Below are 15,696 nucleotides of genomic sequence, written 5' to 3'. Positions count from 1 at the left end.
AGATGGAAACAACCTAAGTGTCCATCATCAGATGAATGGATAAAGAAGATGTGGCACATGTATACAATGGAATATTACTCAGCCATAAAAAGAAACGAAATTGAGCTATTTGTAATGAGGTGGCTAGACCTAGAGTCTGTCATACAGAGTGAAGTAAGTCAGAAAGAGAGAGACAAATACCGTATGCTAACACATATATATGGAATTTAAGGGAAAAAAATGTCATGAAGAACCTAGGGGTAAGACAGGAATAAAGACACAGACCTACTAGAGAATGGACTTGAGGATATGGGGAGGGGGAAGGGTAAGCTGTGACAAGGCGAGAGAGAGGCATGGACATACATACACTACCAAACGTAAGATAGGTAGCTAGTGGGAAGCAGCTGCATAGCACAGGGAGATCAGCTCGGTGCTTTGTGACCGCCTGGAGGGGTGGGATAGGGAGGGTGGGAGGGAGGGAGACGCAAGCGGGAAGAGATATGGGAACATATGTATATATATAACTGATTCATTTTGTTGTAAAGCAGAAACTAACACACCATTGTAAAGCAATTATACTCCAATAAAGATGTTAAAAAAAAAAAGACAGATGTATAGATGTACCTATATTATATGATCATATTAATGAAGTCTGTTTTTTTTGTTGTTGATCAAAGCTGAAATCATAATTTTTCCCCTAAATGTGAAAGCTACCTGGATCTATACCCTCAATCTTTGCAGTCTGTCTTCTTCCCTTCCCCTTTCCACCTAACCCCCAACACTTAAAATAATACTTAGTGGAGTGACATTAAGATGGTCCATGTCATTTTAAATACTTGAATTCTTTAAATTAAAGCACGTCATTGAGTAGCACTTAGCAATTTTAACAGTGTCCAGCATCAAACATTTTAGGAAGGAACAGTAACACATCCAGCGGAAACTGATGGCATTTCAGGAGGCAGAAGGTAATTATTAAAATTAGAATGTTTTAAGTTTGAATAAGACCTGGTGTTGACCAGCCTTGGTGCCCTGAAGCCTGAGGCAAATAATGCTCAGGAGGCTCATGAAAGCTGGCTGGAGAGGTGAATCAAGGCATTAACTACCAGTTTGGTGCTTTACCACACTGACTTAGGCTTCTTACTGGGGAGGATAGCACCAGAATCAATTGTAGGATCAAGAAAGAGGAACCTATGAGCACCATGTCAGAGAGATCTCTTTTTATATCTACTCTACTGCCAGCGTCAGCTGTAAAGGCATTTCTAAAGGTAAAGGAGGTACTACTATAAAACCCATTTGTTTCTCTGTAGTTGAGGCTGCCAGATAGCTCAGAAGTAAACAGGGTATTAATTAGATGGGATCTTTATTATAATGCTTAGCAAGCTGAGCAGACTTTATCATGTATAATCAAATAGCTTCACTTTTAATAAAAGACTGTATCCTCTCAGGTAATGACATACCCTTCTCTTGTAAATTCTCAATTATTTTAATTAAGCCTCTTAATGGCTACTTGGTTAAAGATGATTTTAGTATAATTGGTACTGCTTGTTTAAACCCTTATCTCTGTTGTAACTTGTTTCTTTTTAAACTGTCGCTTATTCAAGCTCTTTACTCTGAAGTAACACATTGTTCTTTTTGCCTAATAATCTAAATTGAAATTTGTGAGGGGATATTTATTCCATTATGTGGAAAAGAAAATATCCCTTTTCAAAGCAAGTATCCCTTTAGAAATTTTGACTGATTCCAAGAGGGCAAAAAAATTTGTAAATAAAAGAATTTCTTGAGTTAAGAAGTTGACCATTTTCTTAAAATCATCACTTTCATTCTAATGTGAAAAAAGCTGTCATTTAGATGATGGTAATTTTTTAAGTTGGCAAATATTAAAATATTTATATACGTTTGCAGAAATGTTTCCTAAATTTACTGGAGTAGAACAGAATGATTCTTCTTCTAAAGAGAAAGTAAAGGTAAGTTAATTCTTCATTTTTACCTTAGAATTTTAAAATTATGTAGGTTATAGCTCACTGGTATAGTAGTAGCTTTCTTTAAAATTGTTCTTGATTTTATTTACATGAAGAGTTGTCACTCATTTTAATTTGTCAACTAAATGTTCAAAGATTTCTTTGTAAAGAAGATTGAATAGTGAAATGATTTGGTTACATTTTTCTAACAAGATGTGACTTTTTTATGATTTAGTCAAACAGGTAAGTAGAACAAATTATAGAAATTTCAGCTTGGTCTTGAGAGTCTAAATACAGAGAGAAGGTCTTGGTGTCCCCATGTGCGTACCAATTACCAACTATTCATTTTTAGCACATCTATGTTTGATTAGTAGTTGACATGTTTTAAAAAGGATAAAAGTAATTTTATCTTTTACTACTAATCCTCATAAAATTTTTAATCCTTTGTACCCATCCCAAATATAGAATTACAGGTGTATACCTTTTATTAAATCATAAACTTACTTAACAACATCTAACTCTAGGTTAGGGGAAATACAACATAAATAATACTGTCTTGAAGTATCTCTTAGTTGTGAGAAGAGAGATAATCATACCGTTAAGAGATTGTATGATTAGTGCTATAATCATCTATATTCATAATATATTGAGAAAATAAAGGAGGAATATATATATACTGCCTGAAGGAGGGAATGCTTAAAATGGGTTTTAAATTATAGGGAAAGGGAAGAAATGGTTAGTATATTGACATGCTGATTAGGGACTTACTTTTTTAAACAGAGGTAGTAGCAGTAAGAGAGAGGGCGGGGGTGGGGGGTGGGGGAAGCACAGGAGGTGTGTTCAGGGAAATATGGTAGCAGAGGGTGTTTGTATGGGATTAGTTGGCTTTGGAGATATAATAGGGAGGGCTTTGCACACCTAGATAAAGTGTTAATATTTAACTTGTTAGGTAGGCGTGAGCTCTCACCGGTTTTTGAGTGGAAGGAAGATCCAGATGATCTGTCTGCCATAGGTATTAGTGGAATCAGAAAATTATGTCAAGTTATGAACAAACTTTGGAATAATTCTCAGTACGTAGCACATAGAATGCTATGTTTATGATCTGTTTGTGACCAAGTTTTTTTCAGTGTCACTCACTGAAGAACAAAATGCTCATTTAAGACAAAAGAGGAAATATATTTATAGGATCATGAATAAATGCACATATTTGTGTGTTTCAGAAAGTGTTGTTTTGCTGATTTAAATCTCAGCATTTGCCTTTAAGCTTTGGGCTTGGGTCTGTATTATTGTTGGGATAAACATTCCTATGCCCTTTGTTTTATTCAAACTAGCATAGGTATTCATACACTTGCCTTATCGGCTCACTCACTCTAACCCCTTTATTAGATGGAGAAGGAAGATTGTCTTATTCATCTCTGTACTATCTATAACTCAGAGCTTAGTAGACAAGGTACCTGGGCTTTGGTACTGTAACTTAGCTTGCCACTGAATAGATGTGAGATTTTAGGTTAAGTTACCTTCCTTATATCTAAGTCCTATTGTAAACTGTAAATGGGGATAATAATTATACCAAACTCATGGGATTAGTGTGAGAAATTAAGAACTATATAAAAGGCTTACCCTGGTGCCTTGCACATCGTAAGTGTTAACTAAATATTATCTATTATAATACACTTTTTCTTAATAAGTAGTTAACAAGAGTTTGGAATCAGAATTTGTTGATAGTCTATGGCTCAACCATCATGTTATTCTTTTTTTAAACACCCCTCCTTTTATATCTATAATTCACTAAGGAAAAGGGGGTAAAGAAAGTGGATTAGTCTCTAGATTTGGTATAAAAGCTCAGTTTTTATTTTCAGTAGATCACAGGGAAGCATTTGAAAATAAGCAACACTGTTTAATAACATGTATAAGTCTATGTGTACTAGCAACTAAGATCATAGACTTTGACTCTGCTTATAAGCTATATAATGGCCAAGTTATTTAATCGTTCTAAACCTTAGTTTTCTCATTTGTAAGATAGTGATATTTATACCTTATAAATTTGTGTGACTTAATTTAATATCATATTCAAAGACAGTATTAAATTATATTCTATCCTCTTGTGTTTCTGTTTTCTTAGTTATACTTCTTGTGTGGTTAAGCTCTGAAAGATAGTTTTGTTTAACTTTGTCTTAGCGGATACAATCATCTGTGCAATATACAGCCTCTGGGAAAACTAGTCTTGTTCATCAGACTACATGTTCAGGTGGAACACCACCAAATCCCTACCAGTTAGTATTTAATTATCAAGAATCAGAATGTTTACAGAGTGTGGAAAACATTTCACCTTTACAAATTCTGCCTCTTTCAGGTAAGAAATTAAGAAGTAAATGACTGTGATTGAACAACTGACTTCTAAATGAAAATGCCAAGATTATCTTAAATGTTATGTATCTGGAATACTGACAATCATAACTAGTAAATTCCAGGTTAGAAATAATCCCTGAAGCATATTGCTTTATACCCCAAGGTACTCATTACATTTGAATGAAAGATAATTGTATGTGCAGTTCACACACAACTTACTTTCATACAGATTATATACATTGGCATGTGAGCCATGCATAAAAACCTGTCACTGCCATAGCTCATAGCAAGCTCTGAGCAGACTTGCGAAATGTTGTCTGTTCCATGATGTCTGTGTGGGTTGGAAAGGTAGATTAGAATAGGGAAAAGATAGAGATTCTATAGGTAGAGAAATGAAGTTATAAACATTAAAAACAGTTTACAGTTAAAGAAACTTGGGCTAGAAATACTTGCCTAGTGGTGGTTCCTATTTACTAAAAACATATTCTAAAACTGGAAATTTTTGTATTTTTAGGTTCATTTGACTTTATAAATGTCTTATCTGTTAGTCTTATCAGAAGTGAACGTATCACCTTTCTCAGCCTGGTCCTCCTGGGGATGTGTGGCACAGGAGCATACTTCTCTGATAGTGATGAGCCCAGCTTATGGAGTGCCTGAACTTTGAGACACAAATGTGTTCAGGCCTAGACAGAAGCAGATGTGAATATTCCATATCCATGTCTCCTTCTGTCTAGACTGCTCCCTGGCCTTCCAATGGCAGGGGTTTCTCCAAAACAGAAGAAATTTCTAAGCTGTTTTACTGAAGCACAGATTAGGAGGAACACAAAAGTTTTGATCCTCCTTTATTGCTTCCAGTAAACGCTCCCTACTATTCTGTGTTTGAGTATTCCGTTTTGCATTTAACTCGAGTTATAGCTCTTGACTCTGGAGAAGGAGTGGAGATCAAGAGAAAAAATATCTGAGGCAACACTGGGGGGCATCCCAGGAAGAAGTATAAACAAAGATCCAAAGTATGAAATATTTATAGCCATTCTTTTCTGGAAAAATATTTTCAAGGTACTCAGGAGAATAACTGAAGATGTAGTTGTTCTAGGTCATAAATTACCTTAAATACCAGTGCTACATTTGGATCTTTTATTTTGCACACAGAAAGTAGCTTCAAACAAGAGCATAACAAAATCAGATTTTACATTAGGAAGAGATTGCTGCTTGCTGTATAAGGGATGGACTAAGATGAAGATGCTCTGATATAATTGGGACCAAGTAAGGAAGCTGGGTGCTATAGTCTAGGAAAGAAATTATGAGGACCAAAACTAAGGCAGTACGTACAGAAAGGATGTGGCTAAATTAGATATTTTTGTGGCAGAATTACTAAGCTTTATTAGAATAAGTGTCTTACCAGAGTATTATCCAACAGTTGGCTTGAAAATAAGAGACATTGTTCATTTTGGACATGTTTAAGATGCTGCAGAATATCTAATTGGAAATACATAACTAGAAATAGGTTTCTGGAACTAATAGGGTGTAACAAGAACTACAGTTAGGAATTACCAATATGTAGAAGCTACTTGAAGCCATGAGAATGAAGGAAAATGTACAGAGCAGGAGGAGAAAGGTCAAGGACAAAATTCTGGGTAACCAAACTCCCTCTCTGTAAAAGTAGAAAAAATTAATAAGTTAAAAGAAGAGGTAATCAAAGCTAAGAGGAAAAGGAAAAATGGTATAATAGAAGCCCAGGAGATATGTTTTTCGAAGGAAATCATCATCACGAGTATCATGTCCTACTATATACAAAGCCTTAAAGTACCATGAGGAATGAGGAGAGAAGATTAAAATTGGCAATGTGAGATTTTTTTGCTTTTACAAAAGCTTCTTTTATGGCTACTGTGATTGAGATGGAAGCAGATTCTTGTAAACTGAGAAGTAATGGAATCTGAATGTAAACCAGTCTTTCAAGAATTTTATTGAAGAGGATGGGAAGATAGCTGTGGCTTTAACAGGAAGATAGGTATTTTGTTTTTGTTTTTTTAAGACTGGGAGAGAGGTTGTTTTGTTTTGAATTTTGAAATCGGCGAGATTTGATCGAGTTTGGAGGTCAATCGCAAAGAACCAGAGTAGGGAAAAGTTGCTGTTTTCATTATAGTAAGTTCCTAGGACAATGATAGGGATAGCTTTGAAGAAGAATAAAGACATTGAAAAATAATGGAAATAATGCAGTCAAGATGGTCTTTTGTTCCTATTTTAAGAAAACGTCCTATCTATGAAAAGTCAGGCTTTAAATATCTAAATCTTCATTCGGGTTCCGTTTCTTGTATTCCTTCAATTTCTGTTTATACGTGATTGTGAGTAATAATATTGTGTAAAGGGGAAGTTTGGATGATGCTGAATGGCTGTTCTACTGCACTTAAGCAGATTTTTCAGAACCAAAGTGGTTTGCATTTGCCAACTGTAGGTGGCACTATGCCCAAGGGAAACTGCAAATATATATAAGCTATAAAATGTATATAGAATTTTACTTTTCTGGAGTGTAATCTTGGTGGAAATAAATTAGAGTACATAAATTAGAGTTACATAGAGTACATAAATGTATGTTAGAGTACATAAATATTTAAGAAGTTGAAGTTTTAAGTGTTATCAGTTTTCTTCAAAACCTCTGCCATCATCTCCACATGAACTGGAAGATGTCTAATTTTTTTTCCTTAAAATAAGTTGAAGTTTTTAGTCATGAAGGATTACTAAACTTTATAATTTATCCTTCCAGAGCTCTTTAAAATATCTTCACTCAGTTGTATTAAGAAATTTTTTTTAAAAAAACTTATGCTGTCACATCAATGTGAATTAACATGGCAAATGAGAAGGTAAATCAAGGAGTTTGCCATCTAGTAGGAGAAGTAAACAACTGGTATATAAAGTAAAAATAGGGACTTCCCTGGTGGCGCAGTGGATAAGACTCTGCGCTCCCAATGCAGGAGGCCCGGGTTTGATCCCTGGTCAGGGAACTACATCCCACATGCATGCCGCAACTAAGAGTTCACATGCCACAACTAAGGAGCCCACCTGCTGCAACTAAGACACCAAATAAATGAATATGTCTGTGGATATGTGTGTATGTGTATATAAATTTTTTTTAATTAAAATAAAGTAAAAATAATGTGCCCTAAAAGAACCCAAAATGAAATTTAAGGAGATGAGGAAGGCAGAATTACCTGACCTCTTTGAAAGATGTGTATTGATGTATAGTAGGATCAAAAGGCATTTTGGATAGAGGGAACAACACGAATGAGTGTATTTAGGTGACCAGTAATTCAGTGTAATTAAAGCTTTGCTTGAATAAATAGGAATACAGGGAAATAAATTTGGGAAGGTAGATCAGGATCAGATCATAAAGAACCTCAATACCTAGAGACTTTTGGACTTAATTATAATAGTATAGTCAGTGGGGAGCCAATGAAGATTTTTTGAACAGAGTGTGCTTCAGTGTAATTACTCTGCCAATATTGTGTAGGTCAGTTGGAGAGATGGGGAACAGAGACCAGAGAAGGACAAGACCAACTGGGCTGTTGCAGTAGTACAAAAAAATTAAGTGATGGAAAGAAAGAAAAAGGTATAGTTGAAAGAAATCACAAGAGTGGAGTGAGCAGGTCTGCAAAAGATGAATATATGCTGGGTTTTAATAACAAAGGGGTGTATAAGCTTTGGTGGCTCAGAGGATAGTGGCTGGATACTGGTCCAGGTTGACAGACCTGGAACACAGATGAAGAACAGATGTCTGAGGAAAGATGAGTTTTGTAGTGTTTTGAGGTGCCAGAGGGCATCCATATGAAAATGTTTTTCAGAGAGTCGGTCCCTTGACACACTTCCCTTGGCTTCTGTGACACTCTTCTCTTGATCATCCCATCTCTGAACGTTCTTTACAGACACCTACTTTATTTGCCTACCTTTAATGTTGATAATACTCTGAGTTACATCCTTAAGCCTCTTTTTACTTTACTACAGGCTTTTCTAGCTGTATTCCAACGCATAGGCTTACTAAGCTAGGACCTCCCCCTCAGCTCTCATAGCAATAGGCTTGGAGAAGACCTCCCTTTACCCAGGTGTGCCATACATTGATCATTTTCTACTTATTATGGCATGTAAAAGGTTGGAAGGCAGCAATCTATACATCCTTCCTGGATGATCTTCTTGGGGTCTATGACTTCTAGTCTCATTTTTACAACTCAAGCATCCAAGCCCCAGGCATGTTTATACAACTCTACTGAATACCTTAAACAGCACATAGGCATGTCAAATACAGCATGTCAAAACTGAATTTCCCCCTTTTAATTCCTACATTTAAATCTTTCCTCTTTAGTTCTTAATAATGGCACTGTCACCACTTACTAACTTAGAGTCAACAAACTGAGTCATTTAGAATATACTTCTCTTGACATATATACTCTTTCTACTTCTTAAATAATATCTGATCCCAGGCAGAGAGGGGATGTAGCTCTGTACTTAGACTTTTTCTCCCTATTTTTCCATTCCCTGTTGAACTGAGAAAATAGGTGCATTGGGCCACATAGGAACACACAAATTTAAACTTTGTTCCTTCATTCATCCGTCCACTGACTGTTTTGTCTCACCCTCCTGTGCTCACTCCTATCCTTTAGTGTTCCTCCCTTCTTCAAGCCTCACATTCAACTAGTGTGATTTAGCCAGAGAATCAAAGGAATTGATGGGTGATAGAAGCTTAAATGTAAGTTCCTATAACTCTAAGTGGCCAGGATTTTATGAGCTTGAGCCAATTAACAAAAAGATAGCAACTCAAGTTTTCATTTTTCTCCTCTGTCCTTTTGCTACTAGTTAGGACCTATAGACAAGAGCTGGAGAGACCTGAAACAGAAATGACCTAATTAAATTTCATACACCAGGATGCTTTTGGTCACAAATGCAGAAAATTCAGCTCCAAACTGGCTTACACAAGGAATTTTGTTATCATACATACTGTAGTCCAGAAGTAGGTCAGTCATTTAGACATGTTTGACAAAGGCTCAAGCTCTATTTCTGAAATTATTTTCACCTGTAATAAATGAAATATTTGTATGAAAGCTTTACAGTCAACAGGATTGTGTGGTTTGTTCTCTTCACCTCAAACAACATTTTGCATTTCTTACTCCTATTCCCCACTGGGTAGTTTAGGTGTCTGGTATCTTCGTTCTTCAATTCTTTGTATTTTCTTTGTTCTCAATTTGGCTACCAGGAAGCATCTTTCCTTAGAAGCCCTACAGTGGCTTAAGGCCTCCTCTTTTCTAAATGATTCACTGGTGTGGGGGTAGGATTACCATAACTAGCTTGGCCAATGAAGACCCATCTCTGGAGCTGAGGTCAGTTTACAAGCTGAAAGACTGCTATACCATGGGGAAAGCTAAAATAGGTCTTGGTAGGTGAGCCACAATGTCAGCTATACTTTATGCTGACAAAAAAAAAAGAAGAAGAAGAAGAAGAAAAAGAGAAGAAATAAAGGAGGTAAAATTTCAAGTGAAAATGTTTATTTTACAGTATTACAATTCTCCAACTAAGAATACTCCAAAATTAAGTGTAAAAAAACTAGTTATTTTATTTTCATAGTTTCTGACCTGGTGGGGGGGTGGGGGTGGGGTGGAAATATCAAATTCTGGAGAATCAAGATGAAATAACTTGACTATACTATTCTAAAAATGTGTGCATTAGATAATCCTGAACAACACTTGAATGGCCTAACTGTGATGCATCAGTCCGGTGATAATGACACAGTGGTATTAGAATCAGAATGTCAAGTTCCAGTGCAAAAGGTAAGAGTAAAGTTATTTTTTCTCACAAATATTGGGGGATTTAAAATTGAATATAGAAATGGCATGGAGGTATTTTAAGCCCTAATTTGAATGAATTTTGGATCTCTAAGCCTAATTTTTGCCTACTTATTAAAAAAAAAAGTTAACCTGTGAGCAACACTCTTTCCCACCCTCTACCTTCAGTCCCCATATTTGTGTTTAATTGTAAATTCTATAATGCTGGTATTTGCCAGCCAACCTGATTTTAAAACATGTTATAAAACTATCTTTTAGAATCTGTTGTAGGTGATTTCCTCATGGAGTCTTTGGTGCACTTAATCTCAAACCACACATTGATCAGTCTTTCAACAAGTATTCTAGATGTTTGGGATACATTAGATACACCAGGTACTATTCTAGACATTTGAATCTAGTAACTGTCAGAAATGGACTATGAATGAGATATTCACATATCCCCTCTTTTTTCTCTCCCTCCCTTCCTTCCATTCTTTCCTTTCTTTTTTCCTTGTAAGTACTTCAGAGGACAAATCTTACTGCTTGGGCACACTTAGGAATATCTGACATTTCACCATGAGGAGCATATTGCTTTGGCCCTTGTTTTTTCTTATTCTTAGAATCTTTGACTTTCTTACATACTGCTCTGCTAATAGTTATTATCATCAAAGATGACCTATGTTTAATATGGGTGTTTTGTTATTGATAAGAACCATTTAAAAGGTACCTTTCCTGGGAATTCCCTGCTGGTCCAGTGGTTAGGACTCCTTGCTTTCATTGCCAAGGGCGTGGGTTCAATCCCCAGTCAGGGAACTAAGATCCTGCAAGCAGTGTGGCCAAGGGGGAAAATAAAAAAACAATAAATTTTTTTAAAAAAGTGCCTCCCCTGATATCCAGCATAAATTTTTTATTGTTATTGTTTTTTGTTTAAACATTGAAAGTGTCATCTGTCCCCTTTAGGATGCAAAGAATAAAGCAGCAGAGTTTCTCAAATATTTGGTCTACTGTGTACTAAAATCTTTGTTTCTCATTTAACAAAACTGTAATTTTGACTGACCCAAAATAAATTTTGAAAACAGTAAGAAAATTTTCAAAAGGGCAAAGAGATTACAGCAAAAATAAGCAGCAAAACATCAAGTATATGTCATACCACTGAAGTTTGTGTTAAAGGTAAAAGTGACATAAGTCTGCTCTCTGTTGATTTCTAATGTCTAGCATATAGTAAGAACTAGAATGTTGAAAGCTTGAGGAGGAATGGGATTATGTGGCTTGTTCTCTTCACAACAAACCGTTTCCATTCTTTTTTTTTTCTTGATTTTAAACTGTTTCCATCCTTGACATTATTTCCTACCGTTGCTCACTCACTATCAGCAGTGTTATTACCACTTACTGGAAAAAAAAAAGGCTACAGAATTTTGGTGCTAGAACAGATCTTTGAGAATTAGTCTTTATGAACAAACTGTGGCCCAGACAGTTCAAGCATCTTGCCCAAAGAAGAGCTGATACTAAAATAAAACATTTCAACAAGCTCCCAACCTCTGTTGTTTTACTCAGAGCTCTAGCTTTGCTGTTCGTCTCTTACTTACCTCTGCCTCAAGAAAAGGTATCCCTTCTTGCCAAGACTTCTCTATCTCTTTTCTTCATTTTCTTTCATTTAACAGATTTTTGTGGAGCTCTCCTGCCATCTCTATAGTCTCTATTATTCCTTTTGTCTTATTTCTCCACTACCTGTTTACATTTTAAACCAGGCTTTCTCAACTATAGCACTATTGACGTTTTGGGCTGGATAAGTTTTTGTTGGGAGTAGGCCTGTACATTGTAGGATGCTTAACAGGAACCCTAACCTCTATCTACTAGATGCTAGCAACACCCTTTCCCCTACCACTACGTGACAACAAAAAACTTTGCTGACATTGCCATAGGTCTTCCCTGGGCAAAGGAGAATCACCCCAGTTGTGAAGCAGTACCTTAATTTTACCTAGAATCCAGCTGTTCCCCATTCCTGTAATTTGTCCTATCAGAGGAACCAATGATGTCTAAAATGGCTGCATCCCTCCCAAAGTCTTGATAGGGTAAGGAGTCCAGGGTCTTCTACTACTTCTCTCTCTGGTTGAACATCCACTGTGGTGATTTCAGTTACAGTCTCTCTGCAGATGACTCAAATATATAGTTCTAGACCTGACATCCTGTGAGTTTTAATCATTTTTGATTTCTCAGTCCCCTACAGCCAAGGAATTGCTAAATTCTCTGGGTTTTACTTTCAACATGTTTCCTTTTCCACTTCTGCCTCAGAGACCAGACCTCATTGCTTTCAGTCTGAGCTCTTTGTAATATTTGTAACTGGTCAGACTAACTTGAAACCTTCCTTGTTCTAATCCATTCTGCTTTTAACATTCTTACACTGTTCCTCCTGATGTATTGCTCTGATCACATTACTAATATGTATGAAACCTTCAGTAGTTTCTAACTTTGACTCCAGAGTGAAGATTAAACACCTTTACCTTATGACTCCAATCTAGCCTTTCAGTCTTAACTGTATATGCCTTGTAATTCACTGAAATTGAACTCTTCATTTCTCCCCGGATATATCTAGTAATATCTTTAATTATGATTTTATTTCTTCAGTGAGGAATGCTTTCCATCCTCATCTCTGCCTGTCAAAAGTCTTCTTATTCTTCTCTGTGATGTCTGAAAAACTGTACTGTACTCCAAACCCAATTATGAACTTTCTTGTTTTAGGATCTGCCAAAATTTTATTGCAATTAGATAGACATTTCCGGGATCAAGCCAGAGACCAGGGTTTCATCCTCCCTTTATTTCCTATTAAGTATACTACCAGGTATTACCTGTTCTGTTTCAAATCTCTATCTGAAGGCAAGATTCTTTAACTAACTCAGTAGAAAAATGAAGTCTGGAACTAGTATTTAGCCCATTCCATGGGTAAGAACGAAAACAGGTTTTATTGGCAGCATACAGGAAAGACTTCATAAACACAACTGGGTGACCTATGGTGAAGGTCTTGTGTGTACAGTAGGGGTGAGATTACTTCAGGATGGAAAGTAAAAAGGCTTATGGAAAAGTCTTGTCATAAATTTTCTTTTGCTTTACCTGGGACCCTGGACAAATTTCTCCCTAATATTTCATGGAAATAATATGAAAAGAGGAATCAAGCATAATTATTAAGGAGACATTTATCAAAAAAAATTTAAACAGAGGATGTTCAGGTATTGCATTGTCGTCTTTCCTTACCCCAGATAAGTAGGCTAACTCTTTTTTTTAAATTGAGGTATAACTGATATATAATATTATTAGTTTCAGGTATACAACTTAATATATTGAGAAATGATCACCACAGGAAGTCTATTCTCTCCCTCTCCCAACATAGTTAAAATTTTTTTTCTTGTGATGAGAACTTCTAAGATCTACTCTAAGCACATTTCAAATGTACAATGGAGTATTATTGACTATAGTCACCATGCTGTACATTGCATCCCCAGGACTTACTTATTTTACAGCTAGAAGGTTGTACCTTTTGACCTTCTTCACTCATTATGCCCACTCCCCACTCCCCCTCCTCTGGCAGCCATCACTTTGTTCTCTGTATCTATAAATTTGGGGGGTTTTTGGGGGAGTGGTGTTTCTTGGGGTTTTTTTAGTTTCCACATATAAGTGAGAGCATATGGTATTTGTCTTTCTCTGTCTACTTATTTCACTTAGCATAATAGATGCCCTCAAGTTCCATCCACGATTTCCTTGGTTTTTTGTGGCTGAATAATATTCCATCATGTATATATGCCACATTTCCTTTTTCTGTTTATCCATTGATGGACACGTGGTGTTACTTCCAGATCTTGGCTATTATGAATAATGCTGCAATGAACGTGGGAGTGCAGATATTCTTCAAGATCCTGATTTCATTTCCTTTGGCTATATACTCAGAAGTAGGATTTGCTGCATAATACGGTAGTTCTACTTTTTTTTTTTTTCTCGGGTATCTCTATGCTGTTTTCCATAATGGCCATACCAATTTAAATCCCCACCAACACTGTACAAGGATTTCCTTTTCTCCGTGTCCTCACCAACAGTTGATAATTGCCATTCTTATAGGTGTGAGGGTGATATCTCATTGTGGTTTTGATTTGCACTTCCCTTATAATTAATATTCCCTTATGATTAGTGATGCTGAGTACCTTTTCATGGACTTGTTGCCCATCTGTTTGTTCTCTTTGGAAAAATGCCTATTCAGGTCCTCTGCCCATTTTTTTTCAGTTTGTTTGTTTTCCTGCTGTTGAGTTTTCTAAGTTCTTTATATATATCTCTTATCAGACATATGATTTTCAAATATTTCCTGCCATTCAGTAGGTTGCCTTTTCATTTTGTTGTTGGTTGCCTTTGCTAAGCAGAAGGTTTTTTAGTTTGGTGTAGTTCCACTTGTTCATTTTTGCTTTTGTTGCCTTTGCTTTTGGTGTCAGATCCAAAAATTATCACCAAGATGGATGTCAAGGAGCTTACCACCTATGTTTTCTTCTAGGAGTTATAGTTATGGTTTTAGGTCTTATATTCAAGTCTTTAATCCGTTTTGAGTTGATTTTTACATATGGTATGAGATAATAGTCTAGTTTAATTCTTTTGCATGTGGCTGGTCAGTTTTCCCAATACCATTTGTTAAAGACACTGTCCATTACCCATTTTACATCCTTCACTCCTTTTTGTTTGTTTGTTTTTGTAGGTCATTTTCCTTTATTTTAAATGTAACAGAAAATTAAATTTTCCAATGAAATAATAATGAGGCTACTGGCTCTCTCCCACAAGACTCTGAGGCCAAGCCAAATTATATGAAGGCTAGCCTATCCACACTATTTTCCTTCACTGCTCTTTTAATTTCCTCTTTCCCCATCTTCTTCTGCAGCAGAACACGTGCCCAAGTATGAAATGAGTCCTTCACTCCTTTATTGTAAATTAATTGACCATAAGTGCATTTGTTTATTTCTGGGCTCTCTATTCTCTTCCATTGTGCTATGTGTCTGTTTTTATGCCAGTACCATACTGTTTTGATTACTGTAAGTTTGTAATATAGCTTGAAATCAGAGAGCATGATACCTCCAGCTCTGTTGTTCTTTCTTGGAATTGCTTTGACTAGTTAGGGTCTTTTGTGGTTCCATACATATTCTAGGATTGTTTGTTCTATTTCTGTGAAAAATGTCATTAGAATTCTGATAGGGATTGCATTGAATCTGTAGATTGCTTTGGGTAATATGGATGTTTTAACAATAGTAATTCTTTCAGTACATGAACATGGAATATCTTTCCATTTCTCTGTATCTTCTTCCATTACTTTCATCACTGTTATAGTTTTCAGTGTACAGGTCTTTCACCTTGGTTAAGTTTATTCCTAGGTATTTTATTCTTTTTGATGCAATTGTAAATGTGATTTTTTTCCTTAATTTGTCTTTCTGATAGTTTGTTAGTGTATAGAATCACAGTGGATTTTTGCATATTGATTTTGTATCCCGCAACTTTACTGAATTTCTATATTCTAATGTTTTTGATGGAGTCTTTAGGGATTTCTATATATAATATCATGTCATCTGCAAATAGTGACAGTT

At 35.9% G+C, this 15,696-nt stretch overlaps 1 protein-coding gene across 1 annotated transcript in view; it reads left to right on the top strand.

Moving 5' to 3' along the window:
* Positions 1–15,696, top strand: part of BRDT (bromodomain testis associated) — a gene marked incomplete at its 3' end in the record, with an annotated part of 48,915 nt that overhangs the window by 21,114 nt on the left and 12,105 nt on the right. The window contains exons 12-14 of the mRNA XM_082832308.1: positions 1,882–1,937; positions 4,116–4,290; positions 9,996–10,096. Of these exons, the coding sequence (XP_082688434.1) occupies positions 1,882–1,937; positions 4,116–4,290; positions 9,996–10,096 (332 nt within the window). The remainder of the gene's footprint in view (positions 1–1,881; positions 1,938–4,115; positions 4,291–9,995; positions 10,097–15,696) is intronic.

This window comes from Leucopleurus acutus, assembly GCF_964270905.1.
Source record: "Leucopleurus acutus genome assembly, chromosome: 2".
Taxonomy (NCBI): Eukaryota; Metazoa; Chordata; class Mammalia; order Artiodactyla; family Delphinidae; genus Leucopleurus; species Leucopleurus acutus.
This window is presented reverse-complemented; position numbering and strand designations above follow the sequence as displayed.